The 26,430-nt window shown below is 44.7% G+C and overlaps 3 protein-coding genes across 5 annotated transcripts in view; 2 read left to right on the forward strand and 1 right to left on the reverse strand.

The window, feature by feature from the left end:
• Window positions 1-13,835, forward strand: part of tm9sf1 (transmembrane 9 superfamily member 1) — a 17,902-nt gene extending 4,067 nt beyond the window's left edge. For both annotated transcript variants that reach the window (XM_063207178.1, XM_063207179.1), the window contains exons 5-9: window positions 461-819; window positions 6,376-6,530; window positions 7,841-8,026; window positions 8,963-9,236; window positions 12,840-13,835. In XM_063207178.1, coding sequence (XP_063063248.1) covers window positions 461-819; window positions 6,376-6,530; window positions 7,841-8,026; window positions 8,963-9,236; window positions 12,840-13,233 — 1,368 coding nt within the window. In that variant the 3' untranslated portion in view covers window positions 13,234-13,835. The remainder of the gene's footprint in view (window positions 1-460; window positions 820-6,375; window positions 6,531-7,840; window positions 8,027-8,962; window positions 9,237-12,839) is intronic.
• A 2,768-nt stretch (window positions 13,836-16,603) lies between these two features.
• On the reverse strand, window positions 16,604-19,516 carry nanog (nanog homeobox). Its single transcript, XM_063207183.1, has 4 exons — window positions 18,951-19,516; window positions 18,246-18,607; window positions 18,028-18,150; window positions 16,604-17,731 (listed from the first exon to the last, which is right to left on the reverse strand). The coding sequence occupies exons 1-4, from the start codon at window positions 19,336-19,338 to the stop codon at window positions 17,345-17,347; spliced, it is 1,260 nt and encodes a 419-aa protein (XP_063063253.1). The 5' UTR covers window positions 19,339-19,516; the 3' UTR covers window positions 16,604-17,344.
• The window catches only part of ipo4 (importin 4), a 29,839-nt gene continuing 22,105 nt past the window's right edge, over window positions 18,697-26,430 (forward strand). Inside the window, exons 1-8 of one of the 2 annotated variants that reach the window (XM_063207181.1) lie at window positions 18,697-18,785; window positions 23,750-23,836; window positions 23,921-24,000; window positions 24,104-24,145; window positions 24,281-24,410; window positions 24,673-24,852; window positions 25,533-25,598; window positions 25,694-25,795. In XM_063207181.1, coding sequence (XP_063063251.1) covers window positions 18,714-18,785; window positions 23,750-23,836; window positions 23,921-24,000; window positions 24,104-24,145; window positions 24,281-24,410; window positions 24,673-24,852; window positions 25,533-25,598; window positions 25,694-25,795 — 759 coding nt within the window. In that variant the 5' untranslated portion in view covers window positions 18,697-18,713. Of the gene's footprint in view, window positions 18,786-23,114; window positions 23,442-23,749; window positions 23,837-23,920; window positions 24,001-24,103; window positions 24,146-24,280; window positions 24,411-24,672; window positions 24,853-25,532; window positions 25,599-25,693; window positions 25,796-26,430 lie in introns of those variants that run through there. The other variant, XM_063207182.1, reaches the window with a different exon arrangement.

Raw genomic sequence — 26,430 nt, forward strand, 5'->3', positions numbered from 1 at the left:
ACTCTCCATAGTTGACTCTTATAGTAGTCCACAAAGGTGAAAAGAGGCTTGCTCTACACACCTTGAGGGGTCTGCTTGCATTGTGCTATTTCACAGGATCTCTCTTTAGAAAACGGACCTGCTCTGCAATGAGCAGTTACATGCAAGGAATATTCAACATTATCATATTCAACAATATTTAAACACAATGGTGGTAGTATTCGGTTTGCGCATGGCATGTAAACTGTTAATTAATTCATTCCCAATGTGTCTGTGTTTTGGGAATATTCCAGTTGGAGAACACTGTTTCACACATGTTCAACAGGATATTCTGGAAGTTATTTTAAACTGAACAGTGAGCATATTCCGTTTGAAATCACAATACTCTTTGTATATGAATGTGCTCCATGTTACAGTTGTGACTTATGAAGAAACCGTTTATTATTCCTGATTCCTAACACCCTTCATTTCTCTCCAACAGGTGGGCCTGTGGACTCACCTGGACTTCAACATCGAGTATAACGGTGACACAGTGATCTTCGCCAACGTGTCGGTGAAGGACGTGAAGCCGGTTCCTCTGGAAGAAGGGGCGCGGCTGACGCAGGGTGGCATGGGGGGCGCGGGCGCCGGCCTCACCGTCACGCACACCTACAGCGTGCGCTGGTTCGAGAGCCCGCTGCCGTACGCACGCCGTGCGGAGCGCCTGCGAGACTACTCCTTCTTCCCCAAGACGCTGGAGATCCACTGGCTCTCTATCATCAACTCTCTGGTGCTGGTGGTGCTGCTGCTCGGCTTCGTCATCATCATACTCATGCGCGTCCTCAAGAACGACTTCGCCAGGTAAGAGGGAGGGAGCGAGGAGGGCGGCCTGGGTGTGGGGCAAGTCAAATCAGGTTTATTTTTTTATTATAATTATTTAAAAATATATTTTCTGGGGGGCTTTTTGCGCCTTTATTCATGACAGGACAGTGAGATAGACAGGAGAGCAAGTGGGGTGAGAGAAGGGGAAGGGCCGGCAAAGGACCCGGGCCGGACTCGAACCCGGGTCGCCAGTGTAGCAGTGCATTGCCCTACTGCTTGAGCCACGGTGGGGCCATCAGTTTTCTTTTTATAGCACAGTATGACTTAGCCAGGTGAGAGAGGGAGAGGAAATGGGGTAGTGGTGGATCAGTTGGTAGAAGAGCCTGTCCGGCAACCAGAACGTTGCAGGTTAAAGCCCCGCTCTGGCTGAACCCCCCCCATCAATATGTCCTGGAGCAAGATACAAAATACCCAAAATTGCTCTTGGTGGCAGGGTGGAACCCTGCATGGAAGCTACGGCCACCGGTGTGTGACTGAGTGTGAATGGGTGAATGTGAGGCATACATGTTAAAGCGCTTGGAGTGCTCTAAGGAGTGGAAACGCACTGTATAAATGCAGTCCATTTACCATTTACCCAGGGGGAATGGGGCACACGGCGGTAAAGTTAACCTAAAAACAAATGCCATTGCACACTCAGAACTTCATGCAATACTTATTTCAATGACAGACACACACATGGGAGACAAATGGTTATGTTTTCTAGCACAAAGAGCTCAAGAACAACTTTTCCAGATGAGGAGAACAGAAGGGTTAACCATTGGTTAAGGTTGGAGTTCAAGGCAATGGATCATGTGGCTTCATTGAAGTGATGGAGAGGAGACGGTAGTAACCTCTACTTGGATGGTGTGAAGTGATGGATAGGCAGGGATGGGGGGATGGGATGGAGAAGTGGGACGTCTGTTATGTTAAGATGGAGGTAAAAGTTCAAGGTAATTGATCATCTTGTTCCATTCAGAAGTGATAGAAACCAGACAGTAGCACTTTGGCTGGCATGCAGCAAGAAACGTGTGTTTTAGATGACAGGCAGATGGACGTACACAAGGGGTAAATGTTACTAGAGGCACATTTTTGTTTTGAAAGCTTTTCATTAAAAAAAAAAATGAAGTTAATCTGCTTATGTTGTTTGTAGTAAAAAAAGGAATGCTAGCAGACTTAGAAGCATAAGAACTGACCATTATGTTGCATAACAGAAAAAAAGCATTCAGGCATCGCACAGTACACAATGACTGTGATAGTGAATATCAAAATGGCGACAGGACTATCCATAACTTAAACTGAAACATACAGTGCTAGTGGTGCTAATGCTGTGTGGTTTTGTGTTTGCATTAAGCCCTAGAACAGTGGCTGCCCTGTTCTGTGGACCCCGTCACCAGGGACAGGGGCACTCCATCTGGACTGGCCAAATATTTTGCTACGCAGGGTGCAGAACGTGTGCCAAGAGCATCGCGAGTGCAAATGTATCATCGATTTCAGCTAAGCTGTACAGAGTGTTCATGTGGCATAGGTTTATATTGTGACTGTGGCTGTGGAGGTAAAGGTGCTCAATGTTTACCCCAAAATTTGTGTTAGTCAAGGTGGTGGGGCGTTGAAAGATTTTTTTTTTTTTGGCTAAGCACCTTTAGGAATTACATTTGCAACATGAAATCTGTATCTTTTCAGGGTCCTTGTCAAGGTGCTAGGTGATTCTTGTCAAGGTGGCCGCCTTGGGGTGTTGGTTTGCTGGTTTTCTGGTCTTAGTTGGCTGTGGCCAAACGGTTGTTGGTTTGCTGTGACCAGGGGGTTGTTAGTTTGCTGTGACCAGAGGGTCCGGTTGTTAGTTAGATTCCCGCTCTGTGTGATTAGTTGTATTTCAAAATGTCCTTGGGCAAGACACCGATTCCCATGCTGCTGTCTGGCTGTTGAAAAGGGAAGTGCATTTTTTCAGGGCTGGTAAAGCTATATGAATCCAGCTCCATCATCTGTGATGTGTTGCGATGCACAATCTTAAACAACAGTCATAACTCCTCTTCACAGTGCGAACATGAGCACCACCATTTGAAACTGTAGGCCGCCGCCTAACATTCACTACATTTTGTGGTTACTTTTTGTGGTTACCCAATGCAAATGATTACAGAATGCAAAAGGGGCATGGCAGGCACAAAAATGTGCAGTACTAAATGTAGACCAAGTGCATACAGATGAACTGGTTGTTTGGCCCAGTCTGTCTGCACCATCAGAGACACGGGTGGTTGACGTTTAAGGGCGTAACGCAAAAAAAAAAAGTTTTTCAAATTCCTGAAAAAAATGATGGATAAAAATTGGAAAAAAATAGAAAAAAATAAAGCACTTAGTGGTCTGTGGAATTTCACCTTATTTTTGCCATTTTTGGGAAAATGTGTCCTGCATCAACACATAGCATAGGCATGTCACACCGCAGGAAAATGGAGTCACACCACAGGGAATTCACTGCATTATGGCCATTTTAATCCTTTTGTATACATGACTGACATCTGAGCTCATGCTAACTTGATAATGATATTGTGTTTAATCTTAATATGTGTTTTCATTAATAAAAAAACGTTTTTTTCCTCTTGTGGAGCAGTTACACCACAGGACACCATAAAATGAACCTAAGCATTGCGTGACAGAAAGATTGCAATATGAAGACATATTAAGAGGTTAAGAGTCACCTTAAACTTCCACAGCACTCTCCAATAACTGAGGTACTGACTGGTTAGGAGCCAGTCTTTAAGACCCTTGTAGTTGGCCTTGCAGCTGCCCATTCACAAACATTGACATACATGTCACCCCACAGGACGCAATTTGTGTTGCGAAATTGAACTTGTAGTTAATATTACTGTCTTGAGTTTTTTCCACATTCACATATCTTAATCTAAAGTTAAGATTTATGCAATCATGCCAAATGCTTCATACATTATTCAAAATGTTGTTGGTTAATTTATATATATATTATTATATATTGTTTCATTAATGTTACAGTCACACCACAGGAAATTTGACATATAAACCTTTACATAAATCTTAACAAAAATGTTCTTTCTCATCTAAAACTAATATGAAACATAATGTATCACATCTTCTTTCATTGAAATTTGTTTTTTAAAGGAAAATAACAGTTTTGTAGGTTTTTAACCAATGTTACGAAGAAACAAGGTGTCACGTCAACCACCCACACGCAAATGGGCAGTCATGGGTAAGGGGTTAGGGTGTCAGACTAGTATCCCAAAGGTTGCCGGTTCGACTCCCAACCCGCCAGGTTGGTGGGGGGAGTAATTAACCAGTGCTCTCCCCCACCCTCCTCCATGACTGAGGTACCCTGAGCATGGTACCGTTCCGTCGCACTGCTCCCTTGGGGCGCCATTGGGGGCTGCCCCCTTGCATGGGTGAGGCATAAATGCAATTTCGTTGTGTGCAGTGAGCACTGTGTGCTGTGGAGTGCTGTGTCACAATGACAATGGGAGTTGGAGTTTCCCAGTTGGGCTTTCACTTTTCACTTTCAAGTGAAAGGAAGAGAAGAATAGAAAGCACTTGGAGGATGTGATTGTGCAGCAGACGGATGTTTGGGAAAGGCTCAAGGAGGACATTAGGAAAAACACAGAGAGAAGAGGACTATGTGGACATTTGGAGAGGAGAGGACTGTGTGCTTGTGTCTTTGTGGTTATTTGCATTTTTAAGTCGCTGTGCGTGGTGGGATGACGTGGAGATGTTGTTTCTGTGCACAGCTGAGGTCCTTCTTCCACAGTTTCCATTGTACTAGCGTTGGCCAGGGAAAAGCTGCCTGTACAACCAGCTGCTGTAAGACAAAGATAAGGGTGTACCACTGACGTGTATACGTATGGACAGCGGGCTTCTACTGTATTCCATTCAACGGTTTTGAAGCATCCAGGAATACTTCCACTGTTACTGTACCATAGCAATGCTGAGAACCTGTCACTGATAGGCCGACACAGCCAGCTCGAATGTCAATGGAGATACATTGTTTCAAGTCTCCCACAGAGATGCATGGGGAATGGTGCTCTACTTCCTTGTTCTGCCCGAAATTTGTTTCATATCCCGCCCCCAGCTGTTGCTTCAGTTATAAATCGAATGTGTGGAGTCCCCTTTATTCAGGTCAATGGGATGTAGAGGATGACATTTTTCAGGAATTTCCATGGGTCCGGCGGGTCCTGCGGGATTCCCGCGGGATAGGAGTCAAAATTTTGAAGACGAACGGGAGCGGGCAGGAGCGAGAATAAAGATGAATGGGAGCGGGCAGGAGCGGGAATAAAATTGAATGAGAGCGGGAATGCTTGCTTATTTTTTCATTTAAAAAGCCTATGAAACGGGAGTGGGATTGATTTTGAGTGAGAGCTGGCGGGATTGGGAGACATTCTTTTCAGGACGGGATGGGATTTGTTTCTTTTACTCCACTCCGGGACGGGACGGGATGGGATTTTTTTTCTGGGACCGGGATGGGATGGGAGTTAAAATCCACTCCCGTGTCATGCTCTAGTGGGATGCACAGTAGAATATAAGTAACCATCTCAACCTGTACAGTGAGCTCATAGGCCTGGTTCATGTTGTCAAAATAAGACCCACACATGCAGCTCAACAACATGTAGCTTGATCTCCCCATACCCTCGTACAAGTTTCATTCACACAGACCGTTTGCAGCTGCCGAATTGCAAACCAATCACTGGCGGGAGGGGTGAGCTCTGTTGAAGATTGAAATGAACGCTTCTGATTTTATCCAGTCGTTACTTATTGGGCGTGACATGCAGGGGTCTAAATTAACACCAGCCAACCGGCCAAATGCTGGTGAAATTTCAGTTTGACTGGTAGATAAGACCAATTTATCAGCCACTTTGACCCATTAGTGAGTGTGTGTTTGGCTTCTAGTTAACATCTACAAACCACTTTGGCTGGTGACAAAGAAAGTTAATTTAGAGACCTGGTGACATATATAATTTGCTCATGTGCAATGGGCACATTCGTGATGAAGCAGTGCTGCTTTTGCTAGACAGCGGGCATGCACACTTTGCAAGTTTGATGCATTCTGGTTAGAATGTTATAACCACAATGCATTAAACTGGCAAAGTGTGCATGCATGCTGCCTGGCAAAAGCAGCACTGCTTCGTCATGATTGTGCCCAAAGTGTCACCATTCACCCCTCCTTCCTCGTATGCCCTCCGCCCCATTCACTGATTGTTGGTTACAGTATGTTGTCTGCCAACACGAGTAATCTCCTTCCAGAAGATCCAACCCAGACATACTATTGAGAGGAAATGTAATGAGAGGAAATGTACACTTGAAGCCACACTAGGCCATTATAATGAAGAGAGACATGTAGCCATCAGGAATGGAAAGACAATGCTGTGCAGTTTCATATTAAATATAATATGAACCCCTCCCAAACAAAAAATAGTATTTAAGAACATGTACAATTCTTTTAAAGTCACCTTGGAAATTGGATTCTCAATACAAAATCTTTATCTTTCCAGAGGGCCTAGTCAAAGTTGTCATCTTAACCAATAAGTGCTCTTTTCTGTTTGTTAGGTATAATGTCGAGGAGGACGGGGGTTGCGATGACCTGGACCAGGGGGATAACGGCTGGAAGATCATCCACACCGATGTCTTCCGCTTCCCTCCGTACAAAAGCCTGCTGTGTGCCGTGCTGGGAGTGGGCACGCAGTTTCTGACTCTAGCCACAGGTAATTTACAGAGCAATGCAAATAGAAATGAAATGATAGAAGTGTACCATTCGAAATGATATACTGTATATCTTTCAATTTTTCTTCAACCTTCATTTAACCAGCAGAAAAGACCCATTGAGATGAATAATCTCTTTTGCGAGGGCGTCCTGGCCACAAGGCAGCATACAAGTACACAATTAAATTGTCAAAATTATTGGGGGGCGCTGTGGCGCAGCGCGCTAAGCCCCCCACATTTGGACTTGCATGCCCACGGGGACCCCGGTTCGAGTCCGGCCGGGGTCGTTTCCTGATCCCACCCCGCCTCTCTGTCCCACTCGCTTCCTGTCACCATCTCAGACTGTCCTGTCAAATAAAGGCATAAAAGCCCCTAAACAATTTTTTTTTCAAAATTACAATGGTCTGATTTAAAATGCAATGGAATGCAATACAATAAAATAAAACAAATAAATGAAAATCTTTTAGACTAAAACAAGCTCCACTAGGGCTGAGCTCCAAAAGCCCTGTGCCTTCAATTCATTTTAATGATATTTGTGTAGCTGAAAGAAAGTGTGTGTAATTTGCATGGCTAGCATAGTTTGCACTTTGCACTTTTAGATTGTTGTACTATCATAATCATGGCTATAATTGTGCTGACGATTTCACTGCATGTCAGTTTAACCTGTAACATATCCAAATGGTTGTGACAAATTAACCATATTGTGATCTTGTATCCATCTAATGTGTTAGAGTTGTTAGTTTTCACTAGTTGTCACTGTTTGCATTTAGCTGAGCTCCTCTCCTCTCCTCTCCCTTCCCCTCCCTCCTCTCCCCGCTCCCCTCTCTTCTCCTCTCCTCTACTCCTCTCCTCTGCACTCCTTGTGTCTGTCCTCCTCTCTCCTTTCCTTTAATCGTTTCCTCTTCGTTCTCCTCTTCCTCTGCCTCTCCTCTCCTCTCCCTTTCCTCTTGCATCCTCTCCACTCATTTTGTCTCTCCTGTTCTCTCCCCTCCTCTCATCCTCTCCTCCTCCTATCCTCTCTTTTCCTCTTCCTCCTCCTCTCCTCTCCTCTCCTCTCCTCTCCTTTCATCCTTTCCTCGTCCTGCTCTCCCTTCCTTTCCTCTCCTACTCTCCCTTCCTTTCCTCTCCTCCTCCTCTCCTTTCCTCCTCCTCTCCTTACCTTTCCTCCTGTTCTCCTATCATCTCCCCTCCCTTCCTTTCCTCTCCTCCTCCTCTCCTCCTCTTCCTTCTCCTCCACTTCTCCTACTCCTCCTGTCCTCTCTTCCTCCTCCTCTCTCCTCCTCCTCCTCCTCCCCCTCCTCTCCTCCTCTAGGCATAATCATCATGGCCTTACTGGGGATGTTTAATGTCCACCGCCACGGTGCCATCAACTCGGCGGCCATAGTGCTGTATGCGTTGACCAGCTGTGTGTCGGGCTACTGCTCCTGCAGCTTTTACACACAGATCCACGGCCAGCGCTGGGTCTGGAACATCATCCTCACCTCCAGCCTCTTCTCAGGTACCCATACACCCATATTGTACATACTGTACACGCACCTCCCATACCTTACAGATTGCATTACAATGGATTTGGCAGATGCTTTTATCTAAAGCGATTTACAATTGAGGACATTATCATAGCATACAACACTTGACGATACAAAGTGCACTAGAAATATACATAACAATACATCTGATCTCATACACGTACATGTCAGCAAACATACTATACTAGAAGGACTGTTCCACATTCTTCTTAGGTACAGGATCTGTGCTGTACACATATATTTGTCCGTACTTTTCTCAGGTTCCACAGCCACCCATGCACTCACATACACATACGTTCAAGGACTCTTCCATACTCTTCTCAGGTAGAGCAAGCATGCCTTAACTGCACATTGGAGCTATAGGGATGGAAGATGGATGCTTTTAGATTGGGATGGATTCGTTTTTTTCCCCCTTTAAGAATAAATGAAGTGTGTCTCCAGTTTGATCACACACCCTTAAACCCCTTTGTGACTTTCCTGCAGGTTATTGAGGGATAAAACACTGGCTGCCTTTATTTGTTTTGTTTATCCACTAATCCTTATTAATAATGAACTGAATCTGACCGGCAAGACTGTAATTTACATCAAGTTGACATGCTAAGCTGTTGCAGTGCCTTAGACAGGGACTAATTTGAGGATTATACTGAACAAATAAACTGTACAGAGCAGGGAATTGTTGTGATTCTTTGAAAACCCACAACTCTCACCCACCACTGTTCATTGTCTTTATTCAATTTCTCTCTCTCTCTCTCGCGCTCTCTTTCTCTCCATCTCATCTCTCTGACTTTCTCTCTCTCCCCTCTTTCTCTCTCTCTCTCTGTCTCTCTCGCTCATCTCACCCCTCTTCGACTCGCTCCCTCCATGCTATCCCTCTCATTACCTCTCCCTTCCTCTCTCTCTCTCCTCAGCTCCGTTGTTCCTGACGTGGAGCGTGGTGAACTCGGTGCACTGGTGGAGCGGCTCTACCCAGGCGCTGCCGGCCTCCACGGTGCTGCTGTTGCTAGGCGCCTGGGTACTGGTGGGCTTCCCGCTCACCGTCATCGGGGGCATCGTGGGTAAGAACCGGGCGGGCAGCTTCCAGGCGCCGTGCCGCACGCGCAACATTCCCCGCCAGATCCCCCAGCAGCCCTGGTACAAGCACACCGCCGTGCACATGGCCATCGGGGGATTCCTGCCCTTCAGGTACGCCAAGCATCAAGGACCATATGTAACACACACACACACACACACACACGTAGACAAAGTATTCACTTTTCATTACACACACACACACACACACACACACAAAGTACGATACAAATGTACTCACACGTTACACAATAAGCAAAGAGATAACTCTGACTTCATTTAGGATTTTAGAAGTCAATGAGCTTTTGACATGTTTAGACATGCCCAGTAGGTTCTCTTACCCCTAACATCCTTCCCCCCTATTCAGTGGAGATTAAGATGGTGTATCCCTGTTCCTGGGAGTCATTGAACGCCGTTACATACATGGAGTATTCTGGTTTCAAACAGAACATCAGCAGTGTTCGGTTTGAAACAAGTTCCGGAATATTCCACTTATGGAACGTTTACGTGACTTGTGCACAAACTGAATGTAACAAAAATTCTGTTAGAAGTCATAAACTTCCTCACATGTATCATTGTTTCCATTATTTCCCTTCTTGCGATTTACTTCATCTATTTTTACTATCAGTTGATCTTTTTTCCTGTATAATAATCAACTAGTCACTAGTTAAAAAGTGGTGTCAAAGATCACTGATTCCTGTCGTGTTTGTATGCAAAGTTTTCCAAAAGAGGAAGAACTGAGAATAGGCAGCTTGGCCAGCAAGACATGAATGTAAGTGGTGTGGTTGGGTCTGGTCTAGAGATCTGTGTGTTTCAGTTGATCTGACTACTGGGTAACAGGTTGTATGCTATTGTGAATTAGGATTGCATATCCCTCTGGCTCGTCAGGCCCAGCCAGATAGGCGTGTCAACTTGAGCAAATGTTGACGTTTGAAAAGGATTCTGCTGCATTCCTTACATAGTGATGGCCGTCAATCTAGTTAGTCCTCATTCATGTGTCAGGGCTGTGAATGCACTTTGCTGCCTTCAGAAGACTGCTCGATCTTGACTGTATAGTGTTGCTCCCACTGACGTATAATAGTATACACATCAGTGCATTACTCTACACAGGACATTTGACATATAAACATTTACATAAATCTTAACAGAAAGGTTTTTTCTCATCTAAGACGAGTATGAAACATAATGTACCACATTTCATTTACATTTGTTTTTAAGAGGAAAAATAACAGTTTTGTGGGTTTTTAACCAATGTTACGTAAAAACAAGGCGTCACGTCAACCACCCATTTATTCAGTGGTAAAAGATTTCAAAAGAGGGATAAATAGTGTAGGGTAGAAATAGGTTAGTCTGGTTCTCACCAGACCTGTGCGTGCGTGTGTGTGTGTGCGCCTGTGTGTGTGTGTGTTTGTGTGTGTGTGTGTGGCTCCGTAGCCCCCTGGTGGAGCTAAACGGAACTACACCTACACATATAGTATAGATCTGGAATCGTGAGGATGTCTCAAGCCAGAAAATCGTCGGAGCATTTATTGTTTCAATATCAATGGTGGCTTGCATTGAGGAGTCATAGTACAGATTATAGATACTATATTGTCTATTGCTCCTGGTGGCAGGGTGGTACCCTGCGTGGCAGCCACGGCCATCGGTGTGTGAATGGGTGAATGTGAGGCATACAATGTAAAGCGCTAGTGCTCGAAGGAGTGGAAAAGCGCTATACAAATGCAGTCCATTTACCAGTCCATTTACATTGAAAACGGCGCAAGGGCGGACAAATCATAGATAAAGCCATGCCTTCTGAAGGAGAAGCCAATGCATGCTCTCCCAGAACTAGTAGTGGAGCTCACGAAGCTGTGCGGACCTACACAGGTCTGACGAGAGTCTGGCAAATAAATAGGCTGTAGATTGATGTATTGATCTCCAGTGGGTAACAGTAGTAGTTGTACAGCATTAGATCATCACTGATATGCCTGTGTATGAAAACTACACTCGAGAGAGGCATGTCTTACGCAGTCATTAATCCTCCAGCACAGCACTCTGCCTTTAGTACTGCGCAGGAGATAAATTATGGTCCTTAGAAGACATCATATAATATCCGATCTGTTGCTCTTCATAAATCAATGGGCGCTTTGTTGCAACAGGCTCATTGTGGTGTGGAAGAGGAGCTGTGTGTTCTCTGATATGACTAATGCAAAGGATTTGTTGAAGTGATTTCAAGTTTTGACTTATCATTATCATTCATGACAGATTGCCATTCAAGGTTTCTGAGAGTCTGTCTCTCTCCCACTTCATTTTCTTTTTCCTCTCACTTTTCCACTTAGTCTCTCTCTTCTGCTTTATCGTTTCTGTTTGTTTCCCCACTATCTCTCTGCCTGTTTTTTTCCTCCTCATGTCTCTCTGTCCATCTGCTTTTCTCCTGCCCCTCTCTCTGTCTCTACCCATCCCTCGCTGATTTTCTCACACCCCATCTCTTCATCCCTCCCTCCTCTGTCTCCCTCTTTCTTTCTCATGATGCAATTACACTTGGCTAACACTTACCTCAGTGTAAGCAATCTGGTTACTTAGGTACAGGGCACTGGTTACAGTCCCCACTAGGGATGCACCGATACCACTTTTTTGAAAACCAATACGTACGAGTACATTAATGTGTGTACTTGCCGATACTGAGTACCGATACCGATACCTTTTACCACCAAAATACAATAAAAGTAAATGCATGGCCTTGTTTTTTTTTCCACCTGTGATATTCTTATTGCCCATTTCCATGTAGATTTAAATGTTAGTAAATGTATGAGGTGGCACTTTTTTCCATGCTGCTTTCAAGTCCACAGAGCGTGACAAGATTTTGCCTTTTTTTTGTGTAATAGCAGCATCGTTCCTGGTATCGGCAAGTGCTTGACGAGTACGAGTACAAGTATAATGAGCAGTATCGGTATCGGTGCATCCCTAGTCCCCACAGCAATGAGGGATCAGATGACATGTCTGTTTCTCTTTTCCTCACACCTCAAAGAACTGACCAATCCTTTTCCCTCTTTGTCTCCCAGCAAAACTGACCAATCCCTTTCTCTCTTTCTCTTTCCCTCCCATCCATCCCTCCCATCATCTCTGTTTGCCTTTCTCTCTCAACTGACCCCCCCACCCCCCAGTATCGGTAGAGCTGTATTACATCTTCATGATGGTGTGGAGCCGTGAGAACTACACACTGTACTCCATCCATCCATCCATCCATCCATCCGAATGACCATCTCTCTCTCTCTCTGTCTCATCTTACTGTACTACGATTTTGGTGGAGCTGTTTTGCATCTTCAAGACGGTGTGGAGCCGTGAGCACTACATACTGTCCTCCATCCATCCATATGACCATCTCTCTCTCTCTCCCTCATCTTACCGTAGTACCATGATGGTTTGGGGCCGTGAGCACCGTACTTCATCCATCCATATGACCATCTCTCTCTCTCTGCCTCATCTTACCGTAGTACCATGATGGTTTGGGGCCGTGAGCACTAGACACCGTACTTCATCCATCCATCCATCCCTCTGTCTCCCCTTACCGTCCTCCCTCCCTCCCTTTCCCTCTCTAGTTCTTTTCCTCCCTCCAACTGACCACCCTCTCTCTCTCTCTCTCTCTCTCTCTCTCTCTCTCTCTCTCTCTCTCTCTCTCTCTCTCTCTCTCTCTCTCCCTCTCTCTCTCCCTCTCTCCCTCTCTCTCTCTCTCCGTAGTGCCATCTCGGTGGAGCTGTACTACATCTTTGCCACGGTGTGGGGCCGCGAGCATTACACCCTGTACGGCATCCTGCTGTGCGTCTTCGCCATCCTGCTGTCGGTGGGCGCCTGCATCTCGGTGGCTCTGACCTACTTCCTGCTGTCGGGGGAGGACTACCGCTGGTGGTGGCGCAGCGTGCTGAGCGCCGGCTCCACCGGCCTCTTCATCTTCGTCTACTCGGTCTTCTACTACCGCAACCGCTCCTCCATGAGCGGCGCCGTGCAGAGCGTGGAGTTCTTCGGCTACTCGCTGCTCACGGCGCTGGTCTTCTCCCTCATGCTGGGCACCGTGTCCTTCTGGGCCTCGCTAGCGTTCATACGTTACATCTACCGCAGCCTCAAGATGGACTGAACCCAAATGCAGCGCGGCTGACCTTGTGGTGATGGTGGAGGAGGGGGTTAAGATGGACTAAAAGCAATGCAACATAGTAACACAGTTCAGTTGGTTCTAGGGGGGGGGGGGGGGGGGTTGTCAGTCTGAAGATGGACTGAACACAACGCCATGCAGCTTATTTGTGCCAATGAGCAGTTTTCAGGGCATGGCTAACAGCATGTATGCGCACACACATGCATACATACTACACACACAGACAGTCTTATATACATACAAATTAAAGCGAACACACATTCTTAATATTTGAGTGCTCCAAGCTCCAGCGTCCCAGAGGCTCCTGATGTGGGGACAGGTTCATTGGGGACGCAGTTGGGAATCGGCCTCAGAAGACTCTAGTGCAAGACTGTTTTGCACCAGCCCCGAATGATTCACGATTTATGCCTGAGCTGTTCACCTTTTTTTTCGTTCGCTTGTTTTTTTGTTTTGTTTTTTTTCCTTCGATTTTAAGATGGTAGGGTTTTATGTTATAAGGGTCTCACCAAACAGGCATCCATGTGTTACTTTCTCAATGGACCTTTTCGTTGTCGGAGAAGAGGGGGCGGGGGGTTGTGCTGGGGTGGTGATGGGGAATTTGGGGTGGGGCTGGGTGGGGGTTGCACTGCAGAATTGACTCACATATAGAGCCTGGTATGGGCTCAAGTCAGTTGTAGTTTAAAGTAACTTTAGAACAAACAAAAAATGAACACAAAACTCAAAAAAAGGAAACCACAGGTGTCTTGGATGGCTACCGTGGAGTTTTAGAAGACTCCAGGGAGACCTGAGAGAATTATTATTCTGAAGCGGAGGCCTTCATTTGAAACTAAACTAAAAGGTTTATAAGGGGAACCACGCAAAGAGGACCAACCAGTTTGAAAAGGGACAGCAGGATATTCGGAGTGTGGAGAGCCCAAGTCAGTCCGCCTGCATGGGACACAAGACTGATAAAAAAAGACTAACCAATGGGAGGCCAGAAAAAGCTCTCGCCATTGACTCCCATTATTTGTGTTTTTCTGTCTTGTGTCTCCTTGAGGACTGTGGGTATACAGGGAAGGTGGGGGGTATTCCATGAAACTGGTTAAGTGATAAACCTGGCTCAGTTAACCTACAAGATGCGGTAATATCAAAGTAGCTAACATAGTTAGCAACTACGGTTTCGAGTAATGCACCCCAGGGTTCTTGGAATACCCCCCCTGGTGTCTAGGGTGGTTAGTGTTGTGGAGACCATTGGCGCTCAGCCTATGTGCAAAACGGTGTATGACAGTATGAAAGTGCAATATCCACATGTGAGCGGATGGATGGTATTGGCTGGGTGAGAGTTTCTGATATGGACATGCTAAAGCACCTGCACACGTCAGGATGAGTTTTCCTCAAAAAGGCGAAGGGAGCAATATCATGTACTATAGTCACCATCAACTGTGATTTCAGTTAAGTTGTAAATATAAAATGTTTTCAATAAAAACATCTTTTTATTACGAATGTATTGGAATTTCCTTTGATGTTTTGTTAATGGGTATCTACCTCAAAGCTGCATCTATGCTGTTAGCTTGGTCTTCCCCATTCCCCTGTAACGTGATGGTAAGTGCAGGACAGTTTCTAAATGTCACTGTACTGCAGGGGTGGGGAACCTGCAGTACTGTATGTCTCAAGGGCTGTTTACGGCCCTTGAGGCAGTCTTATCCCATCACTGATATTTTATTGTTGTGCAGTTTCACATGAAATTACATGTTTTGTAATAAAATGTAATAAATTACATTCGCAATACAATTAAGTAATATTTTCCGGGGACTTAATGAAGGTGGGGTTTGTTGTAAAGGCGGCTGCCTTCAATATACTGTAGGTCTGAAGTGCAGAGGGAAATCCTGGTTTGTGTTCATAGTATGGCCCTTGGAGGAGTTCAAATTTGAAGTGGCCCCTTAAATGAAAAATGTTTCCCACCCCTGCTGTACAGACACAGGTTTTCCACACACCGACATACATGCCAGTTTAATGTCAAGTTACATACCGTCAGAAATTGTCTAAGCTATGAGATAGGCGTCTCTCATTGGCTCCCATTATAGCCCCGTTGGCGAACGCAGCCAAGTAAAAGATGAATGGGAGCCTATTGGGCTAAATGGCTCAGCAGGGATTTGTGACGGTTCTGTTCTCTGGTTTGTAAAGATGTGTGCACATTCTGTACCTTATCATGAACGTTGTATTAGAAGTGAAGTTAAAGGTTCCTGACATGGCTTTGTTCTCCCAAAGACGTGTTAGTTTTGTCCTGCAACACGCTAGCATTCGGCTAATACCTGCTGGCTGAGGAATCTTTGCGACTATTCACGACCAGAGCTGACGAGAGACGTACTCTGACTGATCCTAGCAGAGACATCTACGGTCACACACCTCAAAACCCCCCACCGCCGTCCAACATGTTAATTGAAGGTGCCCAAATTCTTAAGGATGAGCGCAGTCATTTCCTTTACCCCATGTACACATGCCGCTTTTCCACCACCTTAAATGCAATAAATAACAGGTGTCCGCAACAATCCTAACATAACTTTAAACACATCGACATCTGAAGTCAGACTTAAAACTACAAAACAAATGGCGTAGTGCCGTAAAGTCGATTGTCACGTGTTATGTCATTGCTATAGTTGAAATAAGGGTCATTTTCACGAATGTAACACTTGACAAGATGCAAACGTGTCGGCAAATGCTTTCACTTACTCATATCTATCGAACGCGACTCCATTGTTTCCAGGGAAAAATTCACACGGGCAGATAATTCTATGAGAAGCGTACAGCCCCATTGGCATCCATTCATTATTTACTTGGCTGTGATAACATAGCTGCAGTGCCACTCCTGGCCACACCAGCTAGTTGTGGTTCTTGTACAAGATTCCATTTTCTTTGATACCGTGTAGTTACCATTACAAGGGTAACTTGGTTTAAAGGTGCACTGCATAAGATTGTGGCCAGAGTAGGTATTGCAACTATGCTGCTTATTGAAACTGAGCTGCCTGTTGCCAGATTTGATCTTTTCATTAATATTTACAAAGAAACTATTTACGAGTATGACCAAAATACAGTATTTTTTGCAGCAAAAAATGACAATTTCTGGGAATTTCAGAGTGGCAGACCATGGAGAAGATCCCCCTTTTCATGCATCAAAAATGCAATTTTCCAAGTCTACTTAGAATTAGATGGTGGTGGTAAGTATTCATGAAAAAGGTAACATTTGTGAATGGGCAGCATTAATTCTGGGAATAAACTACTAAAAATACTCAGTGCACCGTTAAAAGCTAACCGCCATAAATCTAGTGATTAATGATTAAGGTACCAAGTGTGAAACATGTAAAAGATGCAATTTAAGAAAATGCAAGGCGATTTTATTCAGACCACACTAGAACACAAGACAGAGGAGTGGTCTTTGAACATGATTCAGGTAGGCTGGTCAATACAGACTTTAGCCAATAATGTAACAATGTAAATGTCAGTACAAATCCACATTCCCTTCATTTAGCCAATCCAGTGCAGAAACCTCCTACTATGCAGAATGTACATTAGAGTAGTGCCTTGCAAAGAGTCACATTTAAATACATCTCATCAAAACCACTGACAAACAGCATGACATTGGTGGTCCAGATAAATACTCAGTGGTAAAAAAGATATAAAAAAATAGAGTAAAAAAAGCTCATCGTTCATAGGGTGCATTCCAATATGCGACCTTGCGTCCTCCACTTGTGCTTGTGGCCTCGTACCAGGAAGTAAGTCATAATGACAGCACTAACACCATTATATTTCAATATCGCGCAAAAGCTCAATTGTTTTTCCACAGAGGCGCATCAGCAAAACGTGAGGCCACGAGCCCAAGCGGAAGACGCAAGGTCGCATATTGGAAAGCACACATAGTGTTCAGCTATGGCAGTACAGGAAACAAACATCAACAGCCAGATGCAATTTAAAAAAAATACATGCATGCAACGCATTTCCTGACTGCATCAAACTATATACACAGGCAAGACCCATGGCCACGAGACCGGGCTAAAAGAAACTGTACACAGTCACCCATAAACAACGTCTTTGGAGTCTATGTACATTTAGAGGCAATGGCTTAAGACGACCACTGGGTGGCACTGTGCACCATTGCCATGTGCGTTGGGCTGCCCTCAGCAGCATCCACCCCGGTGCCATCATCAGAGTCGATGCTGGTGTTGCCGGCGGGGGGCATGAAGTTCGCAGGGCTGGGGTACTCGTAATGGTGGGTCACAGGCGGCGGGAGACGCCACTGGCTCTGGGGCCTGGGGGTCGAGGCCTGAGTAGGAGAGTGCGCTCGCATGTAGTTGGGGTAGAATGCTGTATGCTGCTGTTGTTGTTGTTGTTGTTGTTGTTGTTGTTGCTGCTGCTGCTGCTGCAGTGGGGGGCTCTTCTTGAAGACCGTCTCTCTTAGCTGCTGGTTCGAATACAGATCCTGGTGCATCGTTTGAGCATCTGCCTGAAACTGATGAGAGAAGAGGGTTAGGCCACATTCTACAGTTCAGTGGATACTTTTCATGCACAGATTACACACCCGAAGACATTTGATATTTCTTAATTTCAACATGTCTACATTTTAAACTTATACGATGTCGGTGTGTAACGTCCTGCCTTTAAGACAAATGCCATGACTGTGGAAATGCCTCCTGTTGTGGACGCATTTCATTTCCCCCGCATGCTTGCCCCTCCTGCCAGGAGCAAGGCAGGCTGCACACACACTGGGGGACTGAAAAAAAAAATCAGGTTCAGTTTCTGCATTACCTGAGGGAGGGGGGTTGGGGCCACGCCAGGGTATCCGTTGTTGGCGTATCGCTCGTTGACCCAGCCATTCTCCTTCTGGTGCCTCTTCAACTTCATTCGTCTGTTTTGGAACCACGTCTTCACCTTGAAATGATGAAGGGAAAAAAAATAAACACACATGCATCACAAACACAATAGGCTATTCCATAGTATTCACCAGCAAAGTCATGACTGTTTACCTGTTTGTAGGTCAACCCAGTGAAGCCAGCCAGGGTTTTCATCTCTGCAGGGGTGAGGTATTTCTGCATGCTGAACCTGTGGGTCAGGGCGTTCATCTGACCCTCGGAAAAAGCAGTCCTCACTTTGGCCTTTCGGCTCTGCGGTGTCTGCGTCGCTGGCGACTGCGAGATGACTTCAGTTTGTCCTGGCCGCAGGACCTTCAGACTCGGGTCATCCTCCCCCACAGAGAAGGAGCTGGACACGACATCCGTGCAGTCCGGGCTGCCGCTTTCCGTCTCATCGTCGCTTTCCTTCTTGACCCACGTTGTTGGGTTTTCAGGAGGCACACATCCTTCTCGACTGCTTCCCGAGCTCCAAGAATCTACAAGACAGTATCGAACACCGATCAGAATCTTCACTAACAGCTGTAATTATTCCAACCAACCACACAGTGGCGCCAGAGATCTCCAATAGAAGTGATAATAAAGATGGCGAATGCTGTGGGCGATTATTGCTCTTTTGTAGAGCAGATCGCAACTTTGGTACAAGACCCAAGTAAGGTATGTGAAAATGCCTCGAGTGTAGTATGCATGAATAATCTGCTATTAATTTAAGTATTGTCCTGTAAGTGCATATGTATCGTGACGTTAAAACACAATTTTGCCCGCCATCAGTAGACCAGCGTTGCCTAACTTTGGCTAACTAGCTAGCAGTGTCGACATTACCTGGTGTATGTGCCTCGGAGTCACTCGGTGTGTCACTGCTTGGTCGTACACTTTCCTTCGTTTGGTCCTCCTCATAAGATGCAATATTGCGATTTTGGGAGAGAAAGAGTCTGCCATTTTGCGTATGCGTGTCCGAGAAATACAGCACAGGCCCTTGGTAATGCGTCGTCGAGTTCGCCGTGATGGGTTCCGGACTTCCAGGAGGTGATTGCTGCGGCGCCTGCGTCTGGTAGTATCCTCCGTTGACCGCCGGGTGAGTGTAGGTCGTCTCGGGCCAGTTCATGTTGGGGTGGGTCTGTTCAGAGCCAGTCGGATAAAGCAATCCATATGCATACGCGTGGTACGACGGGTTGAAGTTGTAACTCACTGGTACCTTCCAGTCCGCCATGATTCAAACAATTCGCCCAACAAACGTCTCCCCTAAATAAAATTTGCAATGAAGCTGTGCACTGCACACTTGTAGTCTCACCGAGTTACGAATAAAAGCTGAGCACAGCAGGCATAGTTTGGATCCCAAGCCCTCTGTCTAGGCCGCTCCGAGCTCTGGACACAAGCAAACACCTGCATGAAGAAGTTCAAGGCCATTTATCGTCGTGCACCGTCGTGGGGTGTGTCCTTAGATGGAGGTGTTCCTGGTCATTGGGCCAATTAAACTCATCATCTCCAGGTAGTGCAACCACGCCCCTGTGTCAGTGGGGATCGGGGGTCCCTGGGGAGGCGTGTGTGGGTGCTAGGGGGGCCTTGGCAGGTTGGCAGGAAAAGCATGGCAAAACAAAATAAATCTTTCAATGAATTAAATAACTAATGAACATACAACATAAACCAAAGATAAACGTAACAATATTCCCATTAGGTAAGATCTGTATTATAACAGGCGATTGCATCTATGAACATTACTTCTATTATCTACTACTATTACAGACTAAACACTATGGTTGTGAACGGGGATGCACATGAAATAACGGCACAACCCAAGGGGTCCTTGGCTGGAATATACCGGCATATGGGGGACTTTGCAATAGTAAAGTTTGGGAACCCCTGTTTTGGATGATGTACAGGGGTGGGGAACCCTTTTCATTTGAGGGGAAACTTCAGATTCTTCCAAGGGCAGTAAAAGTCCTCAGAGGGCCGTACAAACCAGGATTTCCCCCTGCACTTTAGGCCTACTGGTATATTGAAGGCAGCCACCTTTAACAGCCCCCACCTTCTCTATGACCCCTGAATATAACTTAATTGTACTGCAAATGTAATTTCTAAGATTCCTTTACAAAATATGTCATATTTCATATGAAACTGCATAACATTAAAATTGTGTTGGGCCAGATAAAATGGCCTCACCTCAAGGGCCGTAAATGGCCCTCGAGACATAGGTTCACCCCACCCCCACACCCCCCCAACCCTGATGTACCACAGGGTTCACAGGGTTCACAGGGTTCAAACAAAGACTGTGGGGCCCTGAGTCCAGCTTCTTATCCCAGGTCTATGGTTCAAACCTAAAATGGAAGACAGATGCATCAATTTAACAGTTATCAATTTAACTTCAAGTAATACTCATTCTCATTAAATTAATAATTCCCATTTTATGATATTATCACAGAATTGGTTGCATTTTGAAATGGCACATGGTGTACAACTGTATCTCAAAGTAAAATGCAGTGTATTAATGCTCTCTTGACCTAAAAAATACTTGGCTGTCAGAATGAACCTAAAAATAGCTTGTACAAATCTGCACCCTCCACCTCATCTTCAAGCACAGCCAAAGTATCTGTGACTTTCTGGTATATTTCATCGAAAGAAAAATGTCCCTTACTTTTTGCAAACCCTGTAGTTTAACTTGGAAATGCAGCAGGCCCCCAGATTAAATGCCTATTTTAAACAGATGTAGATTGTATCCAATGTATCGAATGTTAATGTATTAAGCAAGTGGTCAACATACACATGATGAAATGCAAAGTATTTTACTGAAGTATTGTCAATATTCGGGCCAGAATTGGGTTACCATTACATGGTATTAAGTGGGGGACCTTTCAGATTTCTTTGTCCCAGGCTCTGTCAAAGCTGTCAGTGGTCCTGGCTTATCATAACTGGATATGAATGGTCTCTTGAGTTGCACTGGCCTGCGGTGACAAACCAATACCAGACCTTGATAATAGTAAAGCAACATACAACTCACAAGAATGTCTCTCAAAGATCTGTTCAACAATAGGGCTACTCTGGGATGGCGTCATGCATCAGACTTCCAATTTAAAAAAAATCATCTGTTACATATGTGTAATTAGCCAGGCCTGTAAAACATTAGACTTGGAAAGTGCTGTGTTGTGTCAAATTCAGATCACAGTGATGCTACTTGAAAACGTGATTAATTTGAATTATCTGTTCATGGCATCAGTGTGTCTCCAGATGTGGGCTGTGTGTGGCACTCTTCAAACATACCAGATGGAAAACTACTACATGTTTACATCCACATCCTGGGGCATGGCAGACCACCCTTCACTGGGGCCCCTGAATGATCCAGATCTGGTCGGTATTATCATCTAAATGGCTTGTTTGTAGACTACCGCCTTAGCGTTATTAGAATGAGAATGATTCAGACTGAGGCCAAAATATGTGCCAACGATTAGCCTACAGGACGATTAGCAGACGCTAGATCTTGCGGCGGGGGGTAGAAGAGGTGAGAACGGGCGGCAGGTGGGGCAGAGGAGTCTACTCAGCCTGGAAACTTGTCTTTTCCTGAGTGTCCAATGTTTTGCAGGCAATACCTAACCTAGCGTACTTCCCAGACTAATCTATCATATGAATATAACGACATTTGCAACTAAAGAAAAATGCACCACAATCCAAATATTTTAACTGACAGCCAAAGTCGAATCAATTAGCCTGCCTTTTTGCAACCAATTTTGAAGAAAAAAAAATGCCGCATTTAGTACCAAACCCGCATCATAGTAGGCTCTAGTTACTGTAATAGATGCAGACTGCATCTAATACAGCACTTTACTGAATAATGCAATATGTTTGACACATTTTGGTCGGCTACTGCAAAAAAATGCATTTGCCCCATATATACCTATACTGCAGTTTTATTATAAGGGTTATTCTGCTGTTGAACCGAATAAACGTACCTTGAATTTACTTTATAACATGCTGTGACAAATGTACCCCTGGTGCTCTGCGTAATTTGTTTTACCTAGTGTGGAGCAGCTTTTACAAGAGCTATTCATACATAAATGACCCATTAACGCCCAATGATCTGCCCTTTGTCCTACCTCATTGGGCCAATCAATGGGACCAAAACCGGTTTAGTTCATCGAAAGGTTACGTGGAGAAATACATAATTTCATACAGAAATCCATATCATATCAAAATCCATATCCAATCATCTCAAGCACATTTCCCTACACTGGAGAGGGGGGCATGGAAGATGTTGGACATTTTTTCATGACACAGGCACAATAAGTGTGTTTTGTTGCATTAAATGTAATGCTTCATTGCTGATCCAGTCTCATTTTAATAAAACCGTTTTCCCCATGCCTAGAACTAGTGTTTTTATAAGCCCTCCGTTCCTTTGGCTGGCGCTATGAGCTTTGCGAACTGTTCTCTTTGCTATTGTAGAGTGCGGTCCCTTTAAGCGGCGCGCACGAGGATTCCTCAGCGGCAGCGCAGCGGTTCTGTCCCGCGTGGAACTCCCTGATAGAATCCAGACCATTGAGAGTAAATAGAATGGAGGCCAAAATTCTATTTCATTGTTGAAGCCAAGTTGGAGCCAAGGTTGGACCCAAAAAGACCAAAAAATGGCCAAATCCCATTCATTCCTATGAGAGACATAAAACCCTGTATCTCCCTTAAATGCCACTCCAGGGGGATAATTTTTCGCTCAACTAGTAGGTCCCCTTGCTCTCCAACTTACCAGGGTGGTGATTTTTTTGTGGTGATGTTTTGTTTTAGAGAGATATTAAAAGTTAAATTGACCAATGAGCATCAGAACATGGTTTGATTGACCGTTAGAAGTCTTGTTGCTGTCCAATCAGCACCTGCGTTTGGCGTTGCTAAGGTGGAATGTAAATTGGAATGTTCCCAAATCTGGCTTCAAAGCGTTGAATGGCAAATAGCGTTGATTTGGCGTCCATTCTATTTACTGTCAATGATCCAGACAGAGAGCGACACTCAAATTTCAACGGCCAGATTCGGGCACTCTCTGAATAATTATTTTTTGGTACGGATATATTGAAGTCTTCACTGTCACACGTCGCTGGCTTGAATTTTACGAGCGGCGGGTGACAACACCCGTCCTGTCCACGTTGGCTTCACCGGAGCCCCCTGACAACTGTCACATAAGTTGCCATCGTTGTCTTGCCAGCTCGGAGCTGGCCAATTTTGAATAAAAGCTAGAACTAAGATTGGAAGCTGTCCTCTGTCAACATCACCAAAATGACAGAGCAACTGGAACACATCCTTTCGCAGCTAACACAGCCTGACAATGCCATTATTCAGCAGGTAATGTGACTCCACGTTTGCATTTTCAGTAGCGGAATCTGTTATTTTATGCGAAAGATAAAGACTTCGTAGTGTGATCGGTAATACAGTTCAGTGACAGATTGTTCTCACATGTTGGTGAAAATGCCGGTTAGCCTGCTAACGGTGGCTAAGTAACTTGGTTACGTCACGACTCAGGGTGGTGGTGTCCTGTCCATCAGTTCCCTCTGGCTGTGCCCTGGATATGGATTTAGGATTGATTGTATCATCATGCAAGTTTGCAGTTCATCAGCCACAAATACTAATAGTTTCTGTTTATGTTGCATTAGGCCACGGCGGAGTTGAAGAAGGCGTTTAAAGATCCAGCCATTATCCCTGCACTATGTGCAGTCATGACAGGTTCTCAGAACCCGCAGGTATGTCTACCTTGTTGTTGTACTGGTATACTTTGGCTGTCATTTTAAATCCCTAAATATAATGGTGTATGTCTTTTCTTCTAGATCCGTCAATCTGCAGCGGTCATGTTGAGAATGAGGGTGAAGAAGCACTGGAAGAAAATAAGTCCAGACCACCGGGAGAGGTGAGTGTACAAGAGCTTCCTTTGACATCCATGAAAACAGTCACAGATAAAAGGACAAAAAAAAACTTGAGATAAAAATGCCAACTTTTATTTTATTTTTCAGTTTAAAAGCTGTGGTCCTTCAAGCCTTCCAACAAGAGACAGAGTAAGTTTAATCTTCAACGTTGTTGTCAAATGCATGCATCAGTTGATATATGATATGATTTATTTTATTTTAGGGAATTATTTTTTCCCCTCAATCACATGCACGTTTCAATTCATTTTTTCAATTATTGTGCAGGCACACAGTGCGTCACTCTCTCTCGCAGCTCAGTGCTGTGATGGTCAAGCATGAGACACCTGACCGCTGGCCAGCTCTGCTGACTTTACTCAACCAGTCTACGCACAGCAACAACCCGCAGGACAGACAGGTGGGCTCAATATACAGTCAGCAAGCATATGTTTTAAAACATTGTCCATCTGTTTTGAAATGGCCGAGTTATTTATTAAAGCAGTTAATTGATTTTGAAGTCAGAGTTAGGAAAACCACTGTATTTTTAAACACATGTACAGTATTTATTTCACTGTTGACATAATTTAATTAATAAAAGTACAGCCTTACCCTACAGTTGGAGCTTTGAATAAGTTGTATTGATATGCATTTTGACATGTTTTTGTCTATCTTCTGGCCAGGTGGGTCTTCTGCTGTTGAGCAAAGTGGTGGAGTCGAACCCGGAGCCCTTCAAGCAGCACTACAAGCAGCTGCTGCAGCTGTTTGGCACTGTGCTCCAGGATCTGAGCAACCCCACCGCTATCTACTACTGTATCCTCACCCTCACTGCCATCACCCCCTACACGGGCTCCGACGAGATGGTGAGGACACTCAGTCCGATGCAGTCACTTTTCACTTGGTGTCAATCTAGAGTTGCTTTGTTTATGCATGCCACTGCCATTTTGCTGCTGCATCTTCAGTGTTAGTGTGATTTTCATAAATGGGAAGAGAGGAGGTAAAACTGCAAACACAACGGTCAACTTTTTTTGTTAAGCAATATGTTGGCCAGAGACGTGCATCTTGAATTAAGAGCAGATGTCATAGGAAGAACGGGTCCCCTTTATGTTATGTTTATGTCTAACTCTAATCCTTACCAGGCTTTTTATAGAAATTTTTGGCATGAGGTAGCATCATGGCAGGTTGCGGGCCCCCGTGACAGAGAAATTTACTAGGGGCGCTCAAAAAAATAATTTATACATTTAAAAAAAAAAGAAGTATGAGGGCGCACCCGCGGAGGTATGAGGGTGGAGCACCCCTATTTCCCCGTTCAGAAAAAGCCCTGCTTACCCTTACTGATTAATGAGATCAAAAAAGGTCTGTTGACCACGAAATGACGCTGTATGCCTTTCAAATGAATTATGCGGGTGTGGTTGAAGAAGAGCCATTCGATAGGCTTCAAACTACAATCTGATCACAAACCTGTTGTAAGGAATGTGTTATTGGCTTACCTCTTTCTTTGTGTGCATTTGTAATTAACTTTTTGTTTGTTTGTTTGTTTTAGAATATCATGCGTTCCCTTGTCCCAAGACTGCTCACTGCCCTGAAGGCCCTAATCAAATCTGACGAGGTGAGGAGAAGTCTGGCCGTGTCTGCAGTATGTCATTGCTTATTGAATGATGGGATGACTTGTGCATCATATTTGCATTGATCTGTGTGCCACAGAACCAGGCCAGTGAGGCCATGGAGGTACTGGATGAGCTCATGGAGAGCGAGGTGTCCATCATCGTTCCTCACCTGGCCGAGATTGTACGCTTCTGTCTTGAGGTAGACACCAAAAATAAACCAACCTTTGGTAACCACACCAAAAGCTATACAGAAACAATATTTAATCTTATCTCGTATTATTTACCATATTTTATTCAGTTTATGGTAGCTACCAGGGGTGGAACTTAAAAAAAAATCCCACCAGTCACTGTGGCAGGTAGATTCTAAAATCTACCAGTCACTCAAAATTTTTACCAGTCACCATTTTTTACCAGTTCATATTCAACTGTTCCAAACATTGTAATGCCAAGTAAGATACTTTTCAGATCAGTACTTTTGTTTCAGAAGTCATTGAGTTTTCATTCAGTTATTGTGATGCCAATAACTCTTCATTACCAATTTGCTTAAACCTTTGATGTTGGATGCTGCGTATAATTCAGCATTAACCCGGGTGCCTGTAGAAAATTTTCACCCGTCAAGGTGACTGGTGGGTTGACACATTTTACCTGCAAAAGGCCAAATTCACCGTCATTGGGAGGGAAAGTAATCTCATCGCCCCCTGCTGGCAACGTTCCAAGCCCCTGCAACAAATGAATGGGTTTTTTCTTTGAAAAATTACATCTCGGCCCTGACAAAGAAGTAGAAGTAGTGGCAGTCATATAATATGCATGTTGACCCGTTTTATCGAATCGGGT

Source organism: Engraulis encrasicolus, chromosome 9 (assembly GCF_034702125.1).
Source record: "Engraulis encrasicolus isolate BLACKSEA-1 chromosome 9, IST_EnEncr_1.0, whole genome shotgun sequence".
Taxonomy (NCBI): domain Eukaryota; kingdom Metazoa; phylum Chordata; class Actinopteri; order Clupeiformes; family Engraulidae; genus Engraulis; species Engraulis encrasicolus.

Coding starts and splice junctions, on each gene's coding strand:
- nanog (XM_063207183.1), bottom strand. CDS start 19,338: ATGGCGGACTGGAAGGTACCAGTGAGTTACAACTTCAACCCGTCGTAC. Junction 18,151..18,245: donor CTGGGTTGACCTACAAACAG/GTAAACAGTCAT, acceptor CATCATTTCAAG/GTGAAGACGTGGTTCCAAAA. Junction 17,732..18,027: donor CCCCAACCCCCCTCCCTCAG/GTAATGCAGAAA, acceptor TTCTCTCATCAG/TTTCAGGCAGATGCTCAAAC.